Source organism: Mirounga angustirostris, unplaced genomic scaffold, assembly GCF_029215605.1.
Source record: "Mirounga angustirostris isolate CCGP_5_RB_7025 unplaced genomic scaffold, mMirAng1.0.hap1 SCAF_10, whole genome shotgun sequence".
Classification (NCBI taxonomy): domain Eukaryota; kingdom Metazoa; phylum Chordata; class Mammalia; order Carnivora; family Phocidae; genus Mirounga; species Mirounga angustirostris.
Genome location: NW_026991718.1, coordinates 15,497,360 through 15,516,275, shown reverse-complemented (window position 1 = coordinate 15,516,275; position 18,916 = coordinate 15,497,360). Strand labels below are relative to the sequence as shown.

Below are 18,916 nucleotides of genomic sequence, written 5' to 3'. Positions count from 1 at the left end.
ATGAAAAAATTTTTTTGTTTTAATCTCTGGTTCTTTATCAAAGAGACATAACTTTATCTTTCTCATTTAATTTTTTTTTTATAGATTTATTTATTTGCGAGAGAGAGAATGAGAGAGAGCATGAGAGGGAGGAGGGTCAGAGAGAGAAGCAGACTCCCCGCTGAGCAAGGAGCCCGATGCGGGACTCGATCCTGGGACTCCAGGATCATGACCTGAGCCGAAGGCAGTTGCCCAACCAACTGAGCCACCCAGGCGCCCTCTCATTTAAATTTTTTTGAACATTTTATTTATTTATTTATTTATTTGAGAGAGTGAGAGCCAGAGAGATCATAGAGGGAGAGGGAGAAGCAAACTTGCCTTTGAGCAGAGAGTCTGATGCGGGACTCCATCCCAGGACCCCGAGATCATGACCTGAGCCGAAGGCAGACACTTAACTGGCTGAACCACCCAGGCGCCCCAAACAAAAAAAAATGTCTTAATGCTTTATTTTACGTCTCAGATTGACAACTGTTTAAAAAGTTTGGTAATGTCCTATTTTGGCAGGAGTCTGAGTGGCATTCTCATATGTTCCTGATGAGAATATAAATTGGTACAACTTTCCTGGAGAATAATATGGAAATGCTGAACAAGAACTGATATATATTTTCCCATTTATGTGAATGTTTATAAAGATACAATGATAATGCAGAACCCCTTTGTACTTAAAGAATAATAGGAGCACTGTTATTTATAACAAAACGTAGTGAGCCATGTGAATATATAGCAGTTAATAGACTGATTAAATCACATTCCTTCTATACATTAGAAAGAATGATTTGATAGATTGTTTTGTTTTGTTTTAAGATTTTATTTATTTATTCATGAGAGAGACAGACAGAGGCAGAGGGAGAAGCAGACTCGGGAGCCCGATGTGGGACTCAATCCCAGGACCCTGGGATCATGACCTGAGCCGAAGGCAGTTAGCCATCTGAGCCACCCAGGCGCCCTAGATTATCTTTTGACATAGAAAGGGATCTATGGTTAATTGGCAAATGAAAAAAAGCATATTAAAGTATCATAGCCTACAGTATAAAATGTGTGTGTTCATTTAAAAATGTAAAAGGATATATATTTCTACTTGTGTGCATGTATAAACAGATACATATTTGTATGTGTATATGTGCAAACATAAATATGTATGCATATATGTAAATACACAAGCATATTGTTTGATGGCTAGTATGTCTAGTATGTTGTAAATATTTCTTCAGTGACTCGTGAGCTCTTTAAAACATGCGAGAAACATTTTTTTCAACAGAAGATTCAATATGTATCCATTAGGTCAAACTAATTCCTTGTTTTTCAAATATCTGAAACTTCCTGTCTGCTTTATAACATAAATGTGGAGAAAGCTGTGTTAAAATTATTTATAAAATTGAAAAATTTAGAAGGATATAAACCAATGGTCAGTAAAGAGTACATGAGGACTTTGGCTTTACATTTTATATGCTCTAATAGTATCTGAGATTTTAAAAGCAGTCTTTTTAACGACTAAGCCACCCAGGCGCCCTAAAAGCGGTCTTTTTAAATCCTATAATATGGAATATAAAAAAATTACATCTTAGCTTTGAGATTTTATACTGGTATGACTGGATATGAATACCGCTGCATCCTTTGTTTTCTCCTGTGATAAAGATAATTTGTGGTAGAGGAACCAGAAGGAAATCTTGAAACCTTTGCCCTCAGGTGTAGTTAAGGATGCAACTCTGAGCAAATGATTTTTTAAATAGTGCGGGGATTTTATTGAACCCTCTTAATTCTTCCTCTATTAAAAGCATATTTTTCAAATGGCTTTTTTGTGCCTGTGCATGAGATCAGTGTTATGGGTTATGGCCACTATATTTAGAAATTAAATAGATTTATAGACATTAATATAAAAAAGAAAAATTAGGTAAAAAATAGGTTATGTTGGAACTTTATAAAGATAATTTTTTTTGAGATATTTGTGGCATGTATATGTGTATATGGACACTAGGTCGATGTGAAATACATTTCATATTATGGGTCAGTCAAAACATTTAAAAACTGCTATAATACAGAATGAAGTTTCTGAATCTCAATTTTTAAGACAAGTGCTCCTTTTGGATACTTTTTAAAAGTTACTTATGTCCACTTGCTTTTATACTCCTATTCCCCCTTCTTAATCATCTTATTTTTTTTTAAAGATTTTATTTTTAAGTAATCTCTACACCCAACATGGGGTTCAAACTCACAACCCCAGTATCAGGAGTCATATGTTCTACCACCTGAGTCTGCTAGGCACCCCATTAATTATCTTTTAAATTGAACCTTTTTGAGCTCTTTTAACTTTAAACACACCCCTTTTGTTATTTCCTCACCTTCAACTTGTCTCCATTATTTTCCAGAAGAGACAGCTTTGGCAGTTAGTACTTTATGGTAAATGGTATACACAGTGATTCCTCGAAACCAGCAGTCGTCTTGTCTCTCTTAATAAATACTGCAAATGAATATTTTAAAATCTTTTGTAGCATTTGCTAAGTTCACATTGGCATACATTAGATGCAGAAGTGGCCTTAAAGTCACCATACTACTTAAAGCCCTTCATTTTTCTTCTATTGCTTTTGGGGGGTAAAGTCCAAACTATTTAACATAACCCAGGAAGATCTTTATGGGTTTTCCTTCTGATTATAACTGGTTTTGTCTTGTCTTGCCCTTTAGTCCCGCTTCATCCTACCCACTCCTTCTGAAGCTTAAGTACCCCTTCTCTCTATGTCCATAGCACTTACTATACTATATTCTAATTGCCAATTTGCTTGTTTTTCTCATTAGATGGATTGATTTGTGAGGGCAGAGCATATCTGTCTTCCTCACTGGAATCCCCTAGCTCATAGTATAGCTTAATAAAGATTGAATGAAAAACTACCATTGAACAATAGTAGTTCTAGCTCTCAACATTTATCATGTGCCTGTTGTGCTAGTTCTATATAGTCATTTCATAATCAGGATCATGTAATTCTCACAAAAATCCTCTTAAGACGTGGATAGACACCTATTTCAAAAACGAAGAATCTTAGAGTCAGGTTGTGTTACATGCCCAAGGTCACTCATTTAATCAGAATTTGAACCATTATACACAGTCTCTTCCCTCACTCCAAATTTAGTGTAGAAATGATTTTACCTAATGAAGAAACTCATACTTTACATTTACTCATTATTTCCTCCCTTTTTAAATACAGCTGGTGTATTCTCAGCAGGCCTTGCTCCAGCTGCATTTGTGCCAAATCCATATATTATTAGTGCTGCTCCTCCAGGGACTGATCCATACACTGCAGCAGGATTGGCTGCAGCAGCAACATTAGCAGGTAACTTACTCTTCATCCTTGTTGCTTATTATGGATTTAGTTTTAATTCTGGTATAAGCTTTATTTTTGTCTATTTGGGCAATTTGAAGTTCTAGGAAAATGAAACATTTATCTAAAATGAACTGAAGTTTCCGGAGAGTTAGTTTCCTACTTTTCCTGTTGTAATGCTTGGAAAAAGCCTAAGCCTGGTAACTCTTTCCTCATATACATAGTTGATTTATATTTCAGTTTTGTAGTTTCAGAAATCTTACATTGTCAACCACAAATCTTCCTTTTTGTGACCGTTTCTGTTGCCCACAGAGACAATGCAAAATCAAGTCACTTCTCATAAAATAAACTGGGGGTAGGTGCTATAAATACCCATGTCAGGGAAAGTGTGAGGTAAGGAGCTTCAGCAATCTTGAGAGAATGAGTATCTAGAAAGTAATTTATTTAGCAGTATTAAAATGTGTAAGCCAACTGAAGGGCAAAATGGAGGGATGGAGTTGGAAAGAACTTAACTGTCAAAAACCTGAAGCTACCACTCAAAATCTGAAATGAAAGCCAAAACTATACAATGTTACATGTTAGTGGTATTGCAATAAAGCTGGGGAAAAAATGTTTTTAAACCCAAAACTATATTTATTGCTTTTTTAAGTAAGGAGAGTTGTGTGCTGGTCAGGTACTATCCTGTTGAGCAAAGCAATTTGTTGATCTTCTGTGGGGTTATGAGGAAGTTATTTTAGGCTGAGTTGGGTATAGAGACAAATGAATGAGTCTTGGGTATGGGTTATTATGTTGGTCACAGAGGCAGAAACAGGGTAATATCAGCCACAGATGTATGTTCACTGGAGTGAGCCTGGCAGTTGAATTTCATTAACTCTAGACTACCATGATTTTTTTTACTTTGTTCACTGAAATGAATTGTCAGTAAGTGCCACTTCTGCGAGTTGTTATCATGACCATAGAACAGTTAGTCTTTTCCTAGGAGTTTGGGACTTTTTTTTATACTCAAGACTTTAAGAAGTGAAAAAATAAATGTTAGTTTCAAGTTCTTGTTTGATAGCTTGTTTAGCAGACTGAAACTAACCTGTCATATTCAGTAGTGTTTGGTATAGATCTGCATGTGATTCCATAAAGAAGGGATGAACTGTCTTGGTGCCATTTAACTGGATGTTAGTATGTAAAGTTCTGGTGTATCGTACAATCTATGGAATCAAAAGAAGCCCCTTTAAGAAATTGTTAGTTTTGAGAGTAAGTAGGCATTCTGGACTTAGGCTTCATGAGACCAGTGCTACCTAGTAAAATACAGTGTGAGCCAGATAATGTAATTTAAATTTTTCTAGTAGCTACATTATAAAATAAGTAAAAAACATGAAATTAATTTCAGTGTTTGATTTAGCCAAAATACCTAAAATATCATTTTAATATAATTTTAAGTTACTAATAGATGTTTTACACACACACACACACACACACACCCATGCAAAGTCTTCAAAATCTTGTGTATATCATACTTATAGCACATCTCAGTTGGGCTATCCAATTTTTTAAGTCTTGAGTAGCCACAAGTGGCTTCTGGCTACTGTTTTGGGCAGACAGGTTCTAGGTAGATGTCTCACTCTTGTTTTGATAATGTATTCTTCCTTCATAAATCCTGTTAATAGTTCTCATTGTAGAAATAGATTTTATCTTTAAATTTTTTAATGCTTTTTACTTTAGTTGATTCAGTACAGTTGTGTACTGGGCTTTACTTTTCTCCAAAACAAAGTAAAACCAAGAGTTTAACTTTATAAAATGTTAAATAGCTATACTAAAATCATACCAGTGGAATTTTAGGCCATCTTTGTTGTATCAATCCATAATAATGACATCTTATTCATCAGCTTAATGGTGGGGCTATATGTGCATGCTCTTTCCTCTCCTGGAAGCAAATTTATCTTAAATAAATAGAATAGAGCAATAAGAATTCATTCTGTGTTTCCTACTTTGCTTTTGCATGTCTGTGTCTGTCTGTGCTTTATATTACCTAGTTCTTTCTTGTCTTGACTCACTAGTCCCATTTTCCTAACCATATAAACACTGAAGTTTATTTTCATGTGATTTTCAATTGTTTTGTGAGAATTGTGACTAATTCTGTTTCAAATGTGAAGAATATGTTTAATAAAAACTTAATTAAATATATTTTTAAATTCAAGAGTTACAATTCAAGTAACAGTTGTAGCAAGCTTGGTGCCAGAATGTTCCCTAGTTTTATGTTATAGATTGCAAATAAAAAGATAAAAGTGTTTTTATTGTTGTAATTCTTTTCAGTAGTCAGAAAATGATCTTTCTTAAGAGAATTTGAATTGACATAGTAAATCTTAAAATTTTATGACGTCTAATGTTCCCTAAAAATATTACATGTTTGCCAGTATCAAACCCGTAAACTGGCATTCAGTAAATGTTGGATACATTGCTAAGTGTCCTGTCAATTCATTGGTCCTCTTGACGTTAGCTTTACCACCTCCACTAAGGCTGCTGCTGTCACTCCTGAATACTTTCTCTTTTAATAAACATACCTGAATGAGACTGTCCCCCTAATAGAATCAGAAAAAAATAGAAAGTATGTAGCAGATGTTAAGTGGGTAGAGGATTATAAGGACATTTGCTCTAAGTTACACACTGTTCCTTTTTATGATCTAATGGTAACTGACCTCATTTATCTATAAAATGTAAGTAACTTTTTTTTTGGGGGGGTGGGGTGGGGTGTGGGGTTTAGGTCCAGCAGTGGTTCCACCTCAGTATTATGGTGTTCCGTGGGGGGTGTATCCAGCCAATTTATTTCAGCAACAAGCTGCAGCTGCGGCAAACAACACAGCAAATCAGCAAGCAGCATCACAAGCTCAGCCTGGACAGCAACAGGTATAGGCCTGCCTTCATTAAATTAATACCTGGAGAGTCTCTGAAATTGCATGAGTTCCTTGTCAAGATCTGTGTCTTTTCATCATCTTCAATATGTAATATAGTACCTAGTATATAATTGATATACAAGTATTGATTACATTTTTTCTAATTATATGAATTTAAAGATTTGGATGTACTCCCATTTCTATGTTTCTGTTATTGAAACTCTTGAAATCTCTAGCAATTTTTAATTTTCTTTTCATGACCTCTTCAAGTGTGCTAATTTTCCTATCAAAGTAATTAACACTTCATTTTCTTCTGAGTATTTAAATTACTATTTTAAATATTAGTATATATCTGAGCAGAAAAAGATTAATTACTGGGTACTTTATATTTTTAAGCAAGATGAAAATATATTCACTAAACATTAGATTTAACTTCTTAAAATAGAAAATCTTTATTACAAAGCTGCCCCCCCCCCCCCAGCTTTCCTGGAACTATTTTAATAATGTAGAAACACTATTGATGATTTCAGAATTCTGGTTGTCAATTTCTTCATATTTATACCAAAGAAGCAACTTAATTCCAAGAATAGTGTTACTTGACAACTAAATTTTGTTCTAAATTTCCTTTATATACTTGAATACTATATTGATGTTCTGTTGAAGCTGTCCTTTGGCTCAGTCCTTGTAGATTATACCACAGCATGATTTAATAAATTCTTTTTTAACCTATATCTTCTTTGGGCAAACATGAAAATACCATACTACCTGAACAATACACACACCTACATGTGAGGCTTACTTACACAGGTGGTATTAACAGTGAATCCCCCTTGTCCTGAATTCCCCTCTCCAAATAAATTTCTCTTATTTTTAGTACTACATTGTTAACACAAATACTAGAAATAATTTTCCCCAAAGGCCTTCTAAAATTTCTATGTTACTTAATAATTGTTCTAGTTGTCAAGAGCCAGTGATTGTGTTTTTGATTTTAAGTATTTTGTATTTTTTCATGCCAAATCAACATTTCATTGCACATAAATATGTTCAGAGAATATCCAGAGACTGTGTGTCATACGTAGAGAGTTGCCCGGGATAAATTTATTTATCTGTTACTTTATAATTTCATTTTTAAGGAAATCATTTGTCCTTTGTAGGTTCTTCGAGCCGGAGCAGGTCAGCGCCCTCTTACTCCCAATCAGGGCCAACAAGGGCAGCAGGCAGAGTCACTCGCAGCAGCAAATCCAACTTTGGCTTTTGGTCAGGGTCTTGCTACCGGCATGCCAGGTATATAGTTATAGTTAGTTAATTGTAGAAATTTGCATAGGTTTGAAATGTTAAATGTAGACACATTGGAGAGTGAAAAAACTCAAGAAATGTCTTTAGAGTCTTGCCTACCTTGCAATAAGTTATTTAGAACTCAGATGCCAATAGTTGAAATCAGTACTATTCGTGAGACTTAACATGAATGGCATACATGTACTAGAATTCTCAGTGCATCCATTTTTTCTTCTGTGTATGGCATCAACTGTGGCATTTTCCCAACCTAACATAGCCCAGAATTCTTGAAGGAGTATTTCAAGAAATAAAATCAGTTAGAGTTGGCATGTAAAGTAAAACTTCTGTTTGCCATTGCTGCCAAAGAAGGTCACTTCGTTAATATTCAGAAGTTTGCCGCTAAAATTTTCCAATTTGAACATTGTTCCTTTGTGTTCAGACCATTTATAGTATTTTAAACTGTTATTTATAACCTGAATAGTGTCTTTGAAATATGCCTTTGAAAGCCTAATACAAAGAAAATTATAAAGATTTCTTCCCATTACCACACTACAACTTTCAGAAAGGGCCAACAAAATACATTTTTTTGTGAAGTAGATATTTATGAAACCAGATAGAAAATTACTACTTCAATAATAATGGAAGGAAGGTATTTTTCTTAATCTGATAAAAGCACTTGCTATGTTTATAAAGTGAAATTAATTTAAAGCTGCATTTGAATATCAGTAGGTAATGGGTCACTTCCTATTCCTTCCTTCTCTCCACTCCTAAAGACTCATTCTCTTTTAAATATGCTGCTTTTTCATTTTTAGTACATGGGTAGTTATATAGATTGCTAATTAATGAAATGTGAGTTCCAGTTTCCATTTAATTGTAATGTAGTTACATTTTCTATTCATATCACTTCGGAAATGGGTTTAATGTACTGGAAAATAAGTGTAGTTGAGGGTTTCTTTTATGTGTTACGTGCTGCTGAATACTTCTGAAGTGTGTTACTTTAAGGACTTCTCAATCGATTACATTCATTCTATTTTCTCTGAGATTCTGAGGTCTGATTTTATCATCTTGTGTAGCCCTCTGGATAAAGAGAAGATGTTAATACTGCAGTCCCTGAAGTACAAATAATAGAATGGAAGTGTTCTTGTCCTTTTTTTTTTTTTTTTTTTTTTTTTTTAAACCCCAGCCATGTACTTGCTTCGGGGAATCTGCTTTCCTGGAGCCATTGTGGATTAGAGACCTTTGAAAATGTACAGTGAAGCTGAAGTTACAGATGTGGAGGGACATGGAAACAAGGCTAAAGGGAACTGAGCTGAGAGTTTATGGAAGACACTGCTAAGACTACTCTGGGCTCCTCTTTCTACCCCTCACTTTTAAGCCCTGCCTCCATGATTCCTTTGCAGTAATCCTAATATTAACTCAGTAACAATTGCAAAGTATGACCTCCTCTCCTCCATTCTTATTTTTCTCAGTTCTTTATTGTGTTTCATCATATTGATGATGTCCAACTCTTCTACAACTGCTCTCTACCATTACATTACCTTCTGTGATCTTTTATTCTCCTGACTTTCCTTTCTCATGCTTTTTATCAAGTCTCCCTTTCCTCTGTGTATATCCTTAAAAATGAAAGATAGTCTGGCTTAGTGACTAGATGCTTTGGAGTCAAGTCTGCCTAATTGCTGTAGCACTTAGTCATGTGACCTTGGCCAAGTTACTTTCCTCTTTGAACTTAACTTCCAGTATTGGGACAATAGATACTTTACTTTTTTGTGGGGGAACGTCTGTCTACTTTTACCTTTTTAGCCATCATCCCTCTACCAGTAAACTAGAGTTTACATCTACATCTTAGATTCTTTGCTGAACACTTAACACATTTCTCCTTTTGTATAGGACATTACCGTGTGTGTTTCAGCCACTCTTCAAACTGAAGTGTCAAAAAATGAACTCTCTCCCACATTTACTTACCTTACTGTTTACTCTATTTCACTATTAATATTAATTCCACTATCCTCTTTTTTTCTAGTACCAAAATAGTTTTATTTTCAACATTTACTAAGTTTAAGTTGTGCTAATTTCTGATATGTAAAAATGCGTATCCACTTAACTAGATATACACACATATAAATACATACCAACGTAATTCATATCCATAGTAATATTTTAAGTTTTATCTATACAATTAATTTCAATTCAGGTCAAATATTTCATCTTTTACGATAAACCTAATCTGTTCATGAGACTCTTCATTCCCTCTGAGGTAAGGAATATAATCCTGGGTAGAACTGGGATATGGTACTGCGATGGTCAGAGCTGCTCCTAGCCCATACAGGGTACCTTGGTACAACTTAGAAAAGAAGCCACATCGTCTGAGTAGGTATGGCCATATACCCATAAACTAAGCTTGGTGAGTGGAGCCTGACAGGATTTCAGCTCTCATTGGTTATCTCAGCCAGGTCCCCTTGTACAGGACACAGCCTGCATGTAGGAAGCCATCCTAGAGGGGGCTGCGCAGTGATGGTGCAAGCAGAAAGGAGTGATCAGGCCACCTTTGTACAGGTTTACTCCTTGCTCCAAAGACTGATCTAATTTGGCTGAGTTTGGTCAGATAGGGGGTCTCTTCTTCAAACCACTAATGCTAATTTAGTTCAGGAGAGCCGTCTCCTTGATGAAAGATCATTTTCATGCTTAAGTGTGCAAATGGCTGTGCCATATGCAAGTGGACTTTCAAGGTGTAGTCTTAAGAAAACAACCCAATGTCAATTCTTGACTGCTAAAAATTATGTTGTCCAGCTGGCTGTAAGGGAGCTATGCAATTTCCCTCTTTTAAGTGTCTTTAGTCTTGAAGTACAAACTATAAGGAAGGCTTGTTCCAAAACTATTAAGATGAATTCATCACTTGGAGTGGGAGCTCAAACCACTGCTCTCGGAGCCTCGGCTTGGCCGCCTTTACCCAGGAATAGTCTGGACTGTCTGAGGGGAGGAAAGAGGGGCCAGCAAGCAATCTCTGTGTTGTGCCCTGGCCCCGGGCCCACGGGCCAGAGGACCAGGGCCATGGACGTCCCCATCTGCACACCTCAGCAAGGCAGATGCTTGCTTGGTACCACGCCCTCAAGGCTGTCCACTCTCCTCTTGAACTAGAAACTTTTGGTTTCAGCCTCTGTATCAGCTTCAGCTTTTGATTTTCTTCTGTGCTCCACATTCAGTAACTTGTCCGTTCTTTTTTTTTTTTTTTAAGATTTTATTTATTTATTAGAGAGAGAGAGAGAAACAGCATGAGAGGGGAGAGGGTCAGAGGGAGAAGCAGGCTCCCCGCTGAGCCGGGAGCCCGATGTGGAACTTGATCCCAGGATTCCGGGATCATGACCTGAGCTGAAGGCAGTCGTTCAACCACCTGAACCACCCAGGCACCCAGTAACTTGTCCGTTCTTAATCATTCTGTCTCCTATTCATTTCTTTTCATCTCTGCTATTCTTGTTCAGCCTCTTCCTTACCCTCCCACTAACTCTGTCTGCCTCCAGTCTTTTCTATTCATCTTTTTATTCTCCTTTCATTTACCTTTCAAAAATACAGGTTAGTTTATACCATTCTGGTTCTTGATATTTTTAGTGATCTAATCCCAAACTATCTAATTGGTAGTATCCTTCTACATAACACACTAGATCATATACTGCCCCCCAAAAATACTTGTACTTTGATGCCTCTAGCCCTAGCTAATGACTTTTCACTTAGAATACCCTTTTGTACTTTATAAGCAAAATTGAGATATATAGAGTTTAACATTTTCCTTTTTTTAAACTAGCTTTATAAACATTTTGTAATTAGCTTTGCTTGTCATCCTTTAATATCCTTTCCATGATGCCTTCCCAATCTTTCTTTCCCAGTGCTTTTTCATCAATAATTATCCTTTCTTTTCCGTTCCTGTAGCACATAACTTGACCTGTCGTTAGTACTTCTGTCTGCCTTACATTTCATTTAGCTATTTGTGATTTATTTTCTCAATTCTGCACTTATTTTTTTACCATGTTTAAAGGTAGAAAATGTCTTAAAATTAAAGTGGAACAGCTTTTTCTATTTCTCCCTGAACGGCAGTTAGTAGATCAGTGTCACGTCTTAAAACAAAGTGGCATCTTAGAATTAAGGAAATAATACATTACACACGCTACTAGATGGTACAGGTTTTTGGGGTGCCTGGGTGGCTCAGTCGTTAAGCGTCTGCCTTCGGCTCAGGTCATGATCCCGGGGTCCTGGGATCGAGCCCTGCATCGGGCTCCCTGCTCGGCTGGAAGCCTGCTTCTCCCTCCTGTACTCCCCCTGCTTGTGTTTCCTCTCTCGCTGTCTCTCACTCTGTCAAATAAATAAATAAAATCTTAAAAAAAAAAAAAAAAAAAAGTACAGGTTTTGAGTATGGGGACCATGTCTTTTTTTTTTTTTTTTTTTTTAAGCCCCTGGCTCTTTTCAGACTCTCAGTAGTAGAAAGATAAGTACAAATTAGCTTTTGAATTGAATGATCATGAAAATGCTAAAAATTAAGCTTGTGAACTACACCTAAGACAACAGAAGGGGAATATAAGAGGCTCAAATGCATACATTAGAAAATAAGTTTCTACTTAGGAACTAAGGAAGAGAAAAAACCCAAAGAATTGTAGAAGGAAACCAAATAATAAAGATGGGAGCTGATGTGAATGAAATAGATGGCAAACATACAATAAAAAGAGTCAGATTATCCCAAAAGTTATTTTCTTTGAAAGACTTAATAAAATTGATAAACCTCTGAGAGACTTATAAAAAAAGATTTAAAACAGGCATAAATAGCCAGTATGAGATAATCATTGGAAGCTATTAGGAACAATCTCATATTAACAAACGGGAAAATGTAGACAAAATGGACAAATAACTACTGAAAAATGTAACCAAACAGACTTGAGGATATATAGAAAATCTGAAGTCCATTACTATTAAGGAAATCAGGTAAGTAATCAAAAATTTTCCCCCACAAAAACTTTAGGCCAGCATAAAACTTCAGTGGTGAATACCAGGTATTTGAAGAGGAAATAATTTCAATTTTTAAAATTCTAGAGAATAGAAAAAGACAGTGTATGTCCCAAATAATTTTATGGGACTAGCAAAATCTAAATACTAAAACCTGTCACATTCAGTGCAATCCCTGTCAAAATCCCACCAGCATTTTTCACAAAGCTAGAACAGACAATCCTAAAATTTGTATGGAACCACAAAAGACCCCAAATAGTCAATGCAATCTTGAAAAAGAAAAGCATAGCTGGAGGCATCACAGTTCTGGACCTCGAGCTCTATTACAGAGTTACAGTCATCAAGACAGCATGGTACTGGCACAAAAACAGACACGTAGATCAATGGAACAGAATAGGGAGCCCAGAAATGGACCCTCAACTGTATGGTCAGCTCATTTTCAACAAAGCAAGAAAGAATATCCAGTGGAAAAAAGACAGTCTCTTCAACAAATGGTGTTGGGAAAATTGGACAGCCACATGCAGAAGAATGAAACTGGACCATTTTCTTACACCACACACAACATTAAATTCAAAATGGATGAACGACCTAAATGTGAGACAAGAAACAATTAAAATCCTGGAGAACACAACGGCAACCTCTTGAACATTAGCCATAGCAACTTCTTACTAGACAAATCTCCTGAGGTAAGGGGAAACAAAAGCAAAAATGAACTACTGGGACTTCATCAAGATAAAAAACTTCTGTATAGCAAAGGAAACAACAAAACTAAAAGGCAATCTTCAGAATGGGAGAAGATACATGCAAATGACATCTGATAAGGGGTTAGTATCTAAAATCTACAAAGAACTTAGAAAACTCAACACCCAGAAAAAACCAAATAGTCCACTCAAGAATGGGGCAGAAGACTTGAACAGACGTTTCTCCAAAGAAGACATACGGATGGCTATAACAGACACATGGAAAGCTACTCAACATCACTCGGCATCAGGGAAATACAAATCAAAACTACAGTGAGATACCACCTCACACCTGTCAGAATGGCTAAATTTAACAATACAGGAAACAACAGATCTTGGCGAAGATGCTGAGAAAGGGGAACTCTCTTACACTGCTGGTGGGAATGCAAACTTGTGCAGCCACTGTGGAAAACAGTATGGAGGTTCCTCAAAAAGTTAAAAATACAACTACCCTGTGATCCTATAATTGTACTGACGAGGTATTTGTCCAGTGGATACAACAATACTGATTCGAAGGGTACGTGCACCCCAGTGTTTATAGCAGCAGTATCAATAATAGCCAAACTATGGAAAGAGCCCAAATGTCCATTGACTGATGAATGAATAAAGAAGAATGGCTTCTACTCAGCCATTAGAAAGAATTAAATCTTGCCATTTGCAGTGATGTGGATGGAGCTAGAATGTATTATGCTAAGTGAAATAAGTCAGCCAGAGAAAGACAAATACCATATGATACATTCATATGTGGAATTTAAGAAACAAAACAGATGAATGTAGGGGAAAGGGAAAAAAAGAGAGAGGCAAACCATAAGAGAGACTCTTATGGATAGAGAGCAAGCTGATTGAGGGTGGGTGGAGGAATGGGTATTAAGGAGGGCACTTGTGATGAGCACTGGGTGTTGTATATAAGTGATGAATCACTAAATTCTCCTGAAAACCAGTATTACACTATATGTTAACTGGAATGAATCTATTTATTTATTTTTAAAGATTTTCTTTATTTGATCGAGACAGACACATGAGAGAGAGAACACAAGCAGGGGGAGTGGGAGAGGGAGAAGCAGGCTTCCCACTGAACAGGGAGCTGGATGCAGGGCTCGATTCCAGGACCCTGGGATCATGACTTAAGCCGAAGGCAGATGCTTAAAGACTGAGCCACCCAGGCGCCCCACTAACTGGAATTTAAATAAAAACTTGAAACTTTAAAAAAAAAAAAAAGAAACTTCAATATTAAGAAATAGAAATAAAGGGCACCTGGGTGGCTCAGTTGGTTAAGCGACTGCCTTCGGCTCAGGTCATGATCCTGGAGTCCCGGGATCGAGTCCCGCATCGGGCTCCCTGCTCGGCGGGGAGTCTGCTTCTCCCTCTCACTCTCCCCCCCTCATGCTCTCTTTCTCTATCTCTATCTCATTCTCTCTCAAATAAATAAATAAAATCTTTAAAAAAAAAAAAAAAAGAAATAGAAATAAAAACGTCTAAATTTACATCGATTAGAAAGTCAAAATTATTCTACTGTAATCCTTCTTAGTCTTCATCTCTTTGTAAAATCCGCTTTCAGATTACAAATCCTTAGAAATATCCAAGTATTTTTGAGGGGCGCCTGGGTGATTCAGTTGGTTAAGCGTCTGCCTTTGGCTCAGGTCATGATCCCAGGGTCCTTAGCAGGGATCCTGCTTCTCCCTTTGCCTGCCACTCCCCCCTTCTTTGCGTGCTCTCTCTCTGTCTCTCCGTGTGTCTGTCAAATAAATAAAATCTTAAATAAACTTCTAAAAAACCACCAGTGTCCAAATATTTTTTAAAACAAAGTTAATATGTTGCATTTAGAAAATAATGTAAAACCTGTCAGGGACCGTGTATAGATAAGGAAAATTACAGGCCAATCACACAAATACGGATTTAGAAATCCTAGATTATATATTAGCAAGCCAGATCTAGCAGTATATAAGCAGGATAATATATGATGAACAAGTTGGTTTTATCCCTAGAATTCAAGAAGAACTTCAGGAAGTCACATAGTGTAATTTTCCACATTAAAAGATTAAAAGAAAGCAATCACAAGAACTTAAAGCCTCTTTGGCAAGTTAGGATTAGAAGATAACTTAATATGCTAAAGGGGGAATTGACAGCCTCCCCCCAATGGATAACAAACTACCTCTTTATGGGAAATATTGAAAGTTTTAAGACTGGGAACAAGACAGGGATTTTTATTTACACTTCAGCATGTTAGATACCCTGGCCAGTCTATAACATTAGAGAGAAATGAGAAAATTCTGTAAAGAAGAACTAAAAACGTCATGAAAAAATATGATTGTATATTAAATGAATCTGTAGATAAAGTATTAGAATTAAAATGTTCTTGTTAAGGTTTTTGGATATGAAAATCAATTTAAAAATCTTTTCTGTTAACAGGATACTGTTTGAAAATGAAACTTTAAAGATTTTTAATTTATTTGAGAGAGAGTGAGTAAGAGAGAGAGAGCATGAGGGGGTTGTGAGGGAGGAGCAGAGGGAAAGGGAGAAGCAGACTCCCTGCTGAGCAGGGAGCCAGATGTGGGGCTTGATCCCAGGACTTGGAGATCATGACCTGAGCCGAAGGCTGATGCTTAACCATCTGTGCCAACCAGGTGCCCTTGAAATTGAAAAATTTTAAAGCTAGTGACTTAGTAGTAGCAAGTACCTACGACTAAATTAAAAAAAATTATGCATGATTTCTGTGGGAAGCAGGTTTGCTTAGACATAAAGGAGACCTAAACAGAGACACCTCTGGACAAGTAGGTATTTTAAATATGTCACTTCTCCCTATTAAATGCATTAAAGGAGACCTAAACAGAGATACCTCTGGACAAGTAGGTATTTTAAATATGTCACTTCTCCCCCTATTAACCTGTAGTTTCAGTCATTCACAATCAGAATTGCTAATACATTCTTCCTATGGTATTTTGACAGCTGATAGGAAAATTTAATGAAAATACAAAGGGTCAATCAAGATTAAGCCACAACACTCCTAACAAAAATAAGTAAAAGGACTTGCTCTATTCTGAATTACTCTGGAGTCAGACTTACTCTAAAGCTGCAGTTAAATTACTGCATGGAGAGAGAAACAGACCAGTGTAACAGAATAGAGACCCCAAAGAAATGGACAGCGAATAGCAAAGAAACCCTACAAAGCTGTAAGGAGGGGAATGACTTGTTTTACAAGAAAGATGAAATGAAATTGGTTGTTTTGGAAACAAGATGAAACTGAACCCTAGCCCTGCCTTGTGTTCAATAACCAACTCCATTTGGATTTTTAGACCTAAATATGAGAAGTGGAATTTTAAAGCTATTATAATACAGGGACATTTTGTTACAAAATAAAGGAAATAATAAATTTGACACCATCACCCCAAACGTCACCATAAAGAGAGTAGAAGGTCAGGCTAGGAATGGAAGAAGATATTTGCTATATATTAAAATAGTGAAAGACTTAGATACAACATAAAGAATTCTAAACTAGTAAGATAAGGCAGCCCAGTAGGAAAATGGGTAAAAGACTTGAAAAAGCCTCTTCGAAGAGAAAAATCCAAACGCCCAATTTGCATATGAAAAGATGCTCAGCCTCCTTAGTATGGGGAAAAAATCAAAACCACAACAGATTACTTCTGCTTATCTTTCAGATTAGCCAGATTTAGAAGTCTGAGAATTAAAGACTTAACTAAAGTCACAGAGCAGTTGAAACTATTACCAAAGTAGCAAGAGTGTAAATGTGCACAATCATGTCAACTCCTTAGATATATACCTTGGAGTAGAGAAATCTGCACACTTAACATACCAAGATACGTGTACCAGAATGTTTATAGCAGTACTATTGGCAGTGTCCCCCAATGGTGTAAATGTGGAACAGATAAATGCATTGTGGTATCCATCCATTGAGGTGCAGTAATGGAAATGTATATGTACATGTAAATGTACAATAATGGAAATGTATATCTGTATACAACCACACGAATGAATCATACATGCAAATTTTTAAGTAACCCAAAACAAAAATGATGGTTAAGGAGGGATGCATTTATGGGTAGTAGAGTAGTATGTAACACAAAGAGGAGATTGTGGTAGAGCAGGGACCTATGAGAGGTAGGGTTCTGGGCAGTGGTTCTATTTCTTAACTTGGATGGTGGTTATAGTTTTTTTGGTTGTAGGCATTATATTGTACTTTTGGGTTTTGTACTCTTTTTTTTTTTTTTTTAAGAGTTTATTTATTTGACAGAGACACAGTGAGAGAGGGAACACAAGCAGAGGGAGTGGGAGAGGGAGAAGCAGGCCTTCTGCCGAGCAGGGAGCCTGATGCGGGGCTCGATCCCAGGCCCCTGGAATCATGACCTGAGCCAAAAGCAGATGCTTAATAACTAAGCCACCCAGGCGCCCCAGGTTTTGTACTCTTATGTGTTTTATTTCACAACAACAGTAAATTTTTAAACACAAAGTATTGTGCTTTGCTTAATAAGAGTACATTTTCTGTACTTTAAATAAGAAATTAACTCTCAGCATCCTCTTTCTCCCCTCTGGCCCTTTTTACAGCAGAACTCCTCAGAAGCATTGTCTGTACTTGTTTGTGGTTCTTCCATTCTTGACTCAATTCACCACAGTTTGGCTTTCATCCCTTACCATAATGACTTCCATGTTGCTAAACCTATTGGTCAGTTCTCAACTCTTCTTAATAGCTTTTAGCAGCATTTGACATTGTTGATCACTTAGCCTTCATTGAAATTCTTTTTTCTTTGGCCTGCAACACACCACATTGTTCTCATTTTCTTTCTTCTTACCGGCTATTCCTTCATAATTTCTTCCCTGGTTCCTTCTCTCTCCAACCTCTTAATCTGAAGTTCTCTGTCCATAGATCCCTTTTTAATTTTCTTGGTGATTTCATCCTTTATAGCTCCAGCTTGGACCTCTCTTCTGAAGTCAAGACTTTTATGTTCTATTTTGACATCTCCAGTTGGATATCTAATAATCTCTTCTCAGATTTATCACATTCATTCCGTGAGGAGAGGGCTTGAAAGCTCTGCCTTCCCGCCTAGATTTTGCCCTATATGTCTCTTTATTTGGCTGGTCCTCCTAATTTATATCCATTTATAACAAAACTGTAATTGCAAAACAGAATTACGTATTTAATTAAAAACCTTTGCATATGGGGGCACCTGGGTGGCTCAGTTGGTTAAGCAACTGCCTTCGGCTCAGGTCATGATCCTGGAGTCCCTGGATCGAGTCCCGCATCGGGCTCCCTGCTTGGCAGGCAGTCTGCTTCTCCCTCTGACCCTTCCCCGTCTCATGTGCTTTCTCTCTCTCTCATTCTCTTTCTCTCAAATAAATAAATAAAATATTTAAAAACAAAACAAAACAAAAAAAACCTTTGCATATGAAAGTGTTGGCCCTAGTGGTGAATGTAGTGTTTAAACTTAAAACTATTAGAGGTTGCCAGTGCCTTTTTGCAAATGGTTGTCAGGCTGCTGAACCTGAGTCCTTGTCACTGTATAAGACAGCCTTTCTCAACCTGACTTCTGGGAGGGGAGCTTTCCTGCATTGAAGTATCTCCTGTATGTAGTTAACTCCTCTCCTATGCATCTGGAGTGGTACTTGTTTTATAGTATCCTTGGGAGAATTGGCAAAATAGTCACTTTTCTGTTCACAGTAGTTACTTTCT

At 36.8% G+C, this 18,916-nt stretch overlaps 1 protein-coding gene across 8 annotated transcripts in view; it reads left to right on the top strand.

Annotated features, from left to right (window-relative positions):
• The window catches only part of PUM2 (pumilio RNA binding family member 2), a 101,902-nt gene that overhangs the window by 45,411 nt on the left and 37,575 nt on the right, over positions 1–18,916 (top strand). For 6 of the 8 annotated variants that reach the window (XM_054509608.2, XM_045884160.3, XM_045884159.3 and 3 more), the window contains 3 exons: positions 3,237–3,362; positions 6,103–6,245; positions 7,387–7,516. In XM_054509608.2, coding sequence (XP_054365583.1) covers positions 3,237–3,362; positions 6,103–6,245; positions 7,387–7,516 — 399 coding nt within the window. The remainder of the gene's footprint in view (positions 1–3,236; positions 3,363–6,102; positions 6,246–7,386; positions 7,517–18,916) is intronic. The other 2 variants (XM_045884155.3, XM_045884156.3) reach the window with 1 other exon arrangement.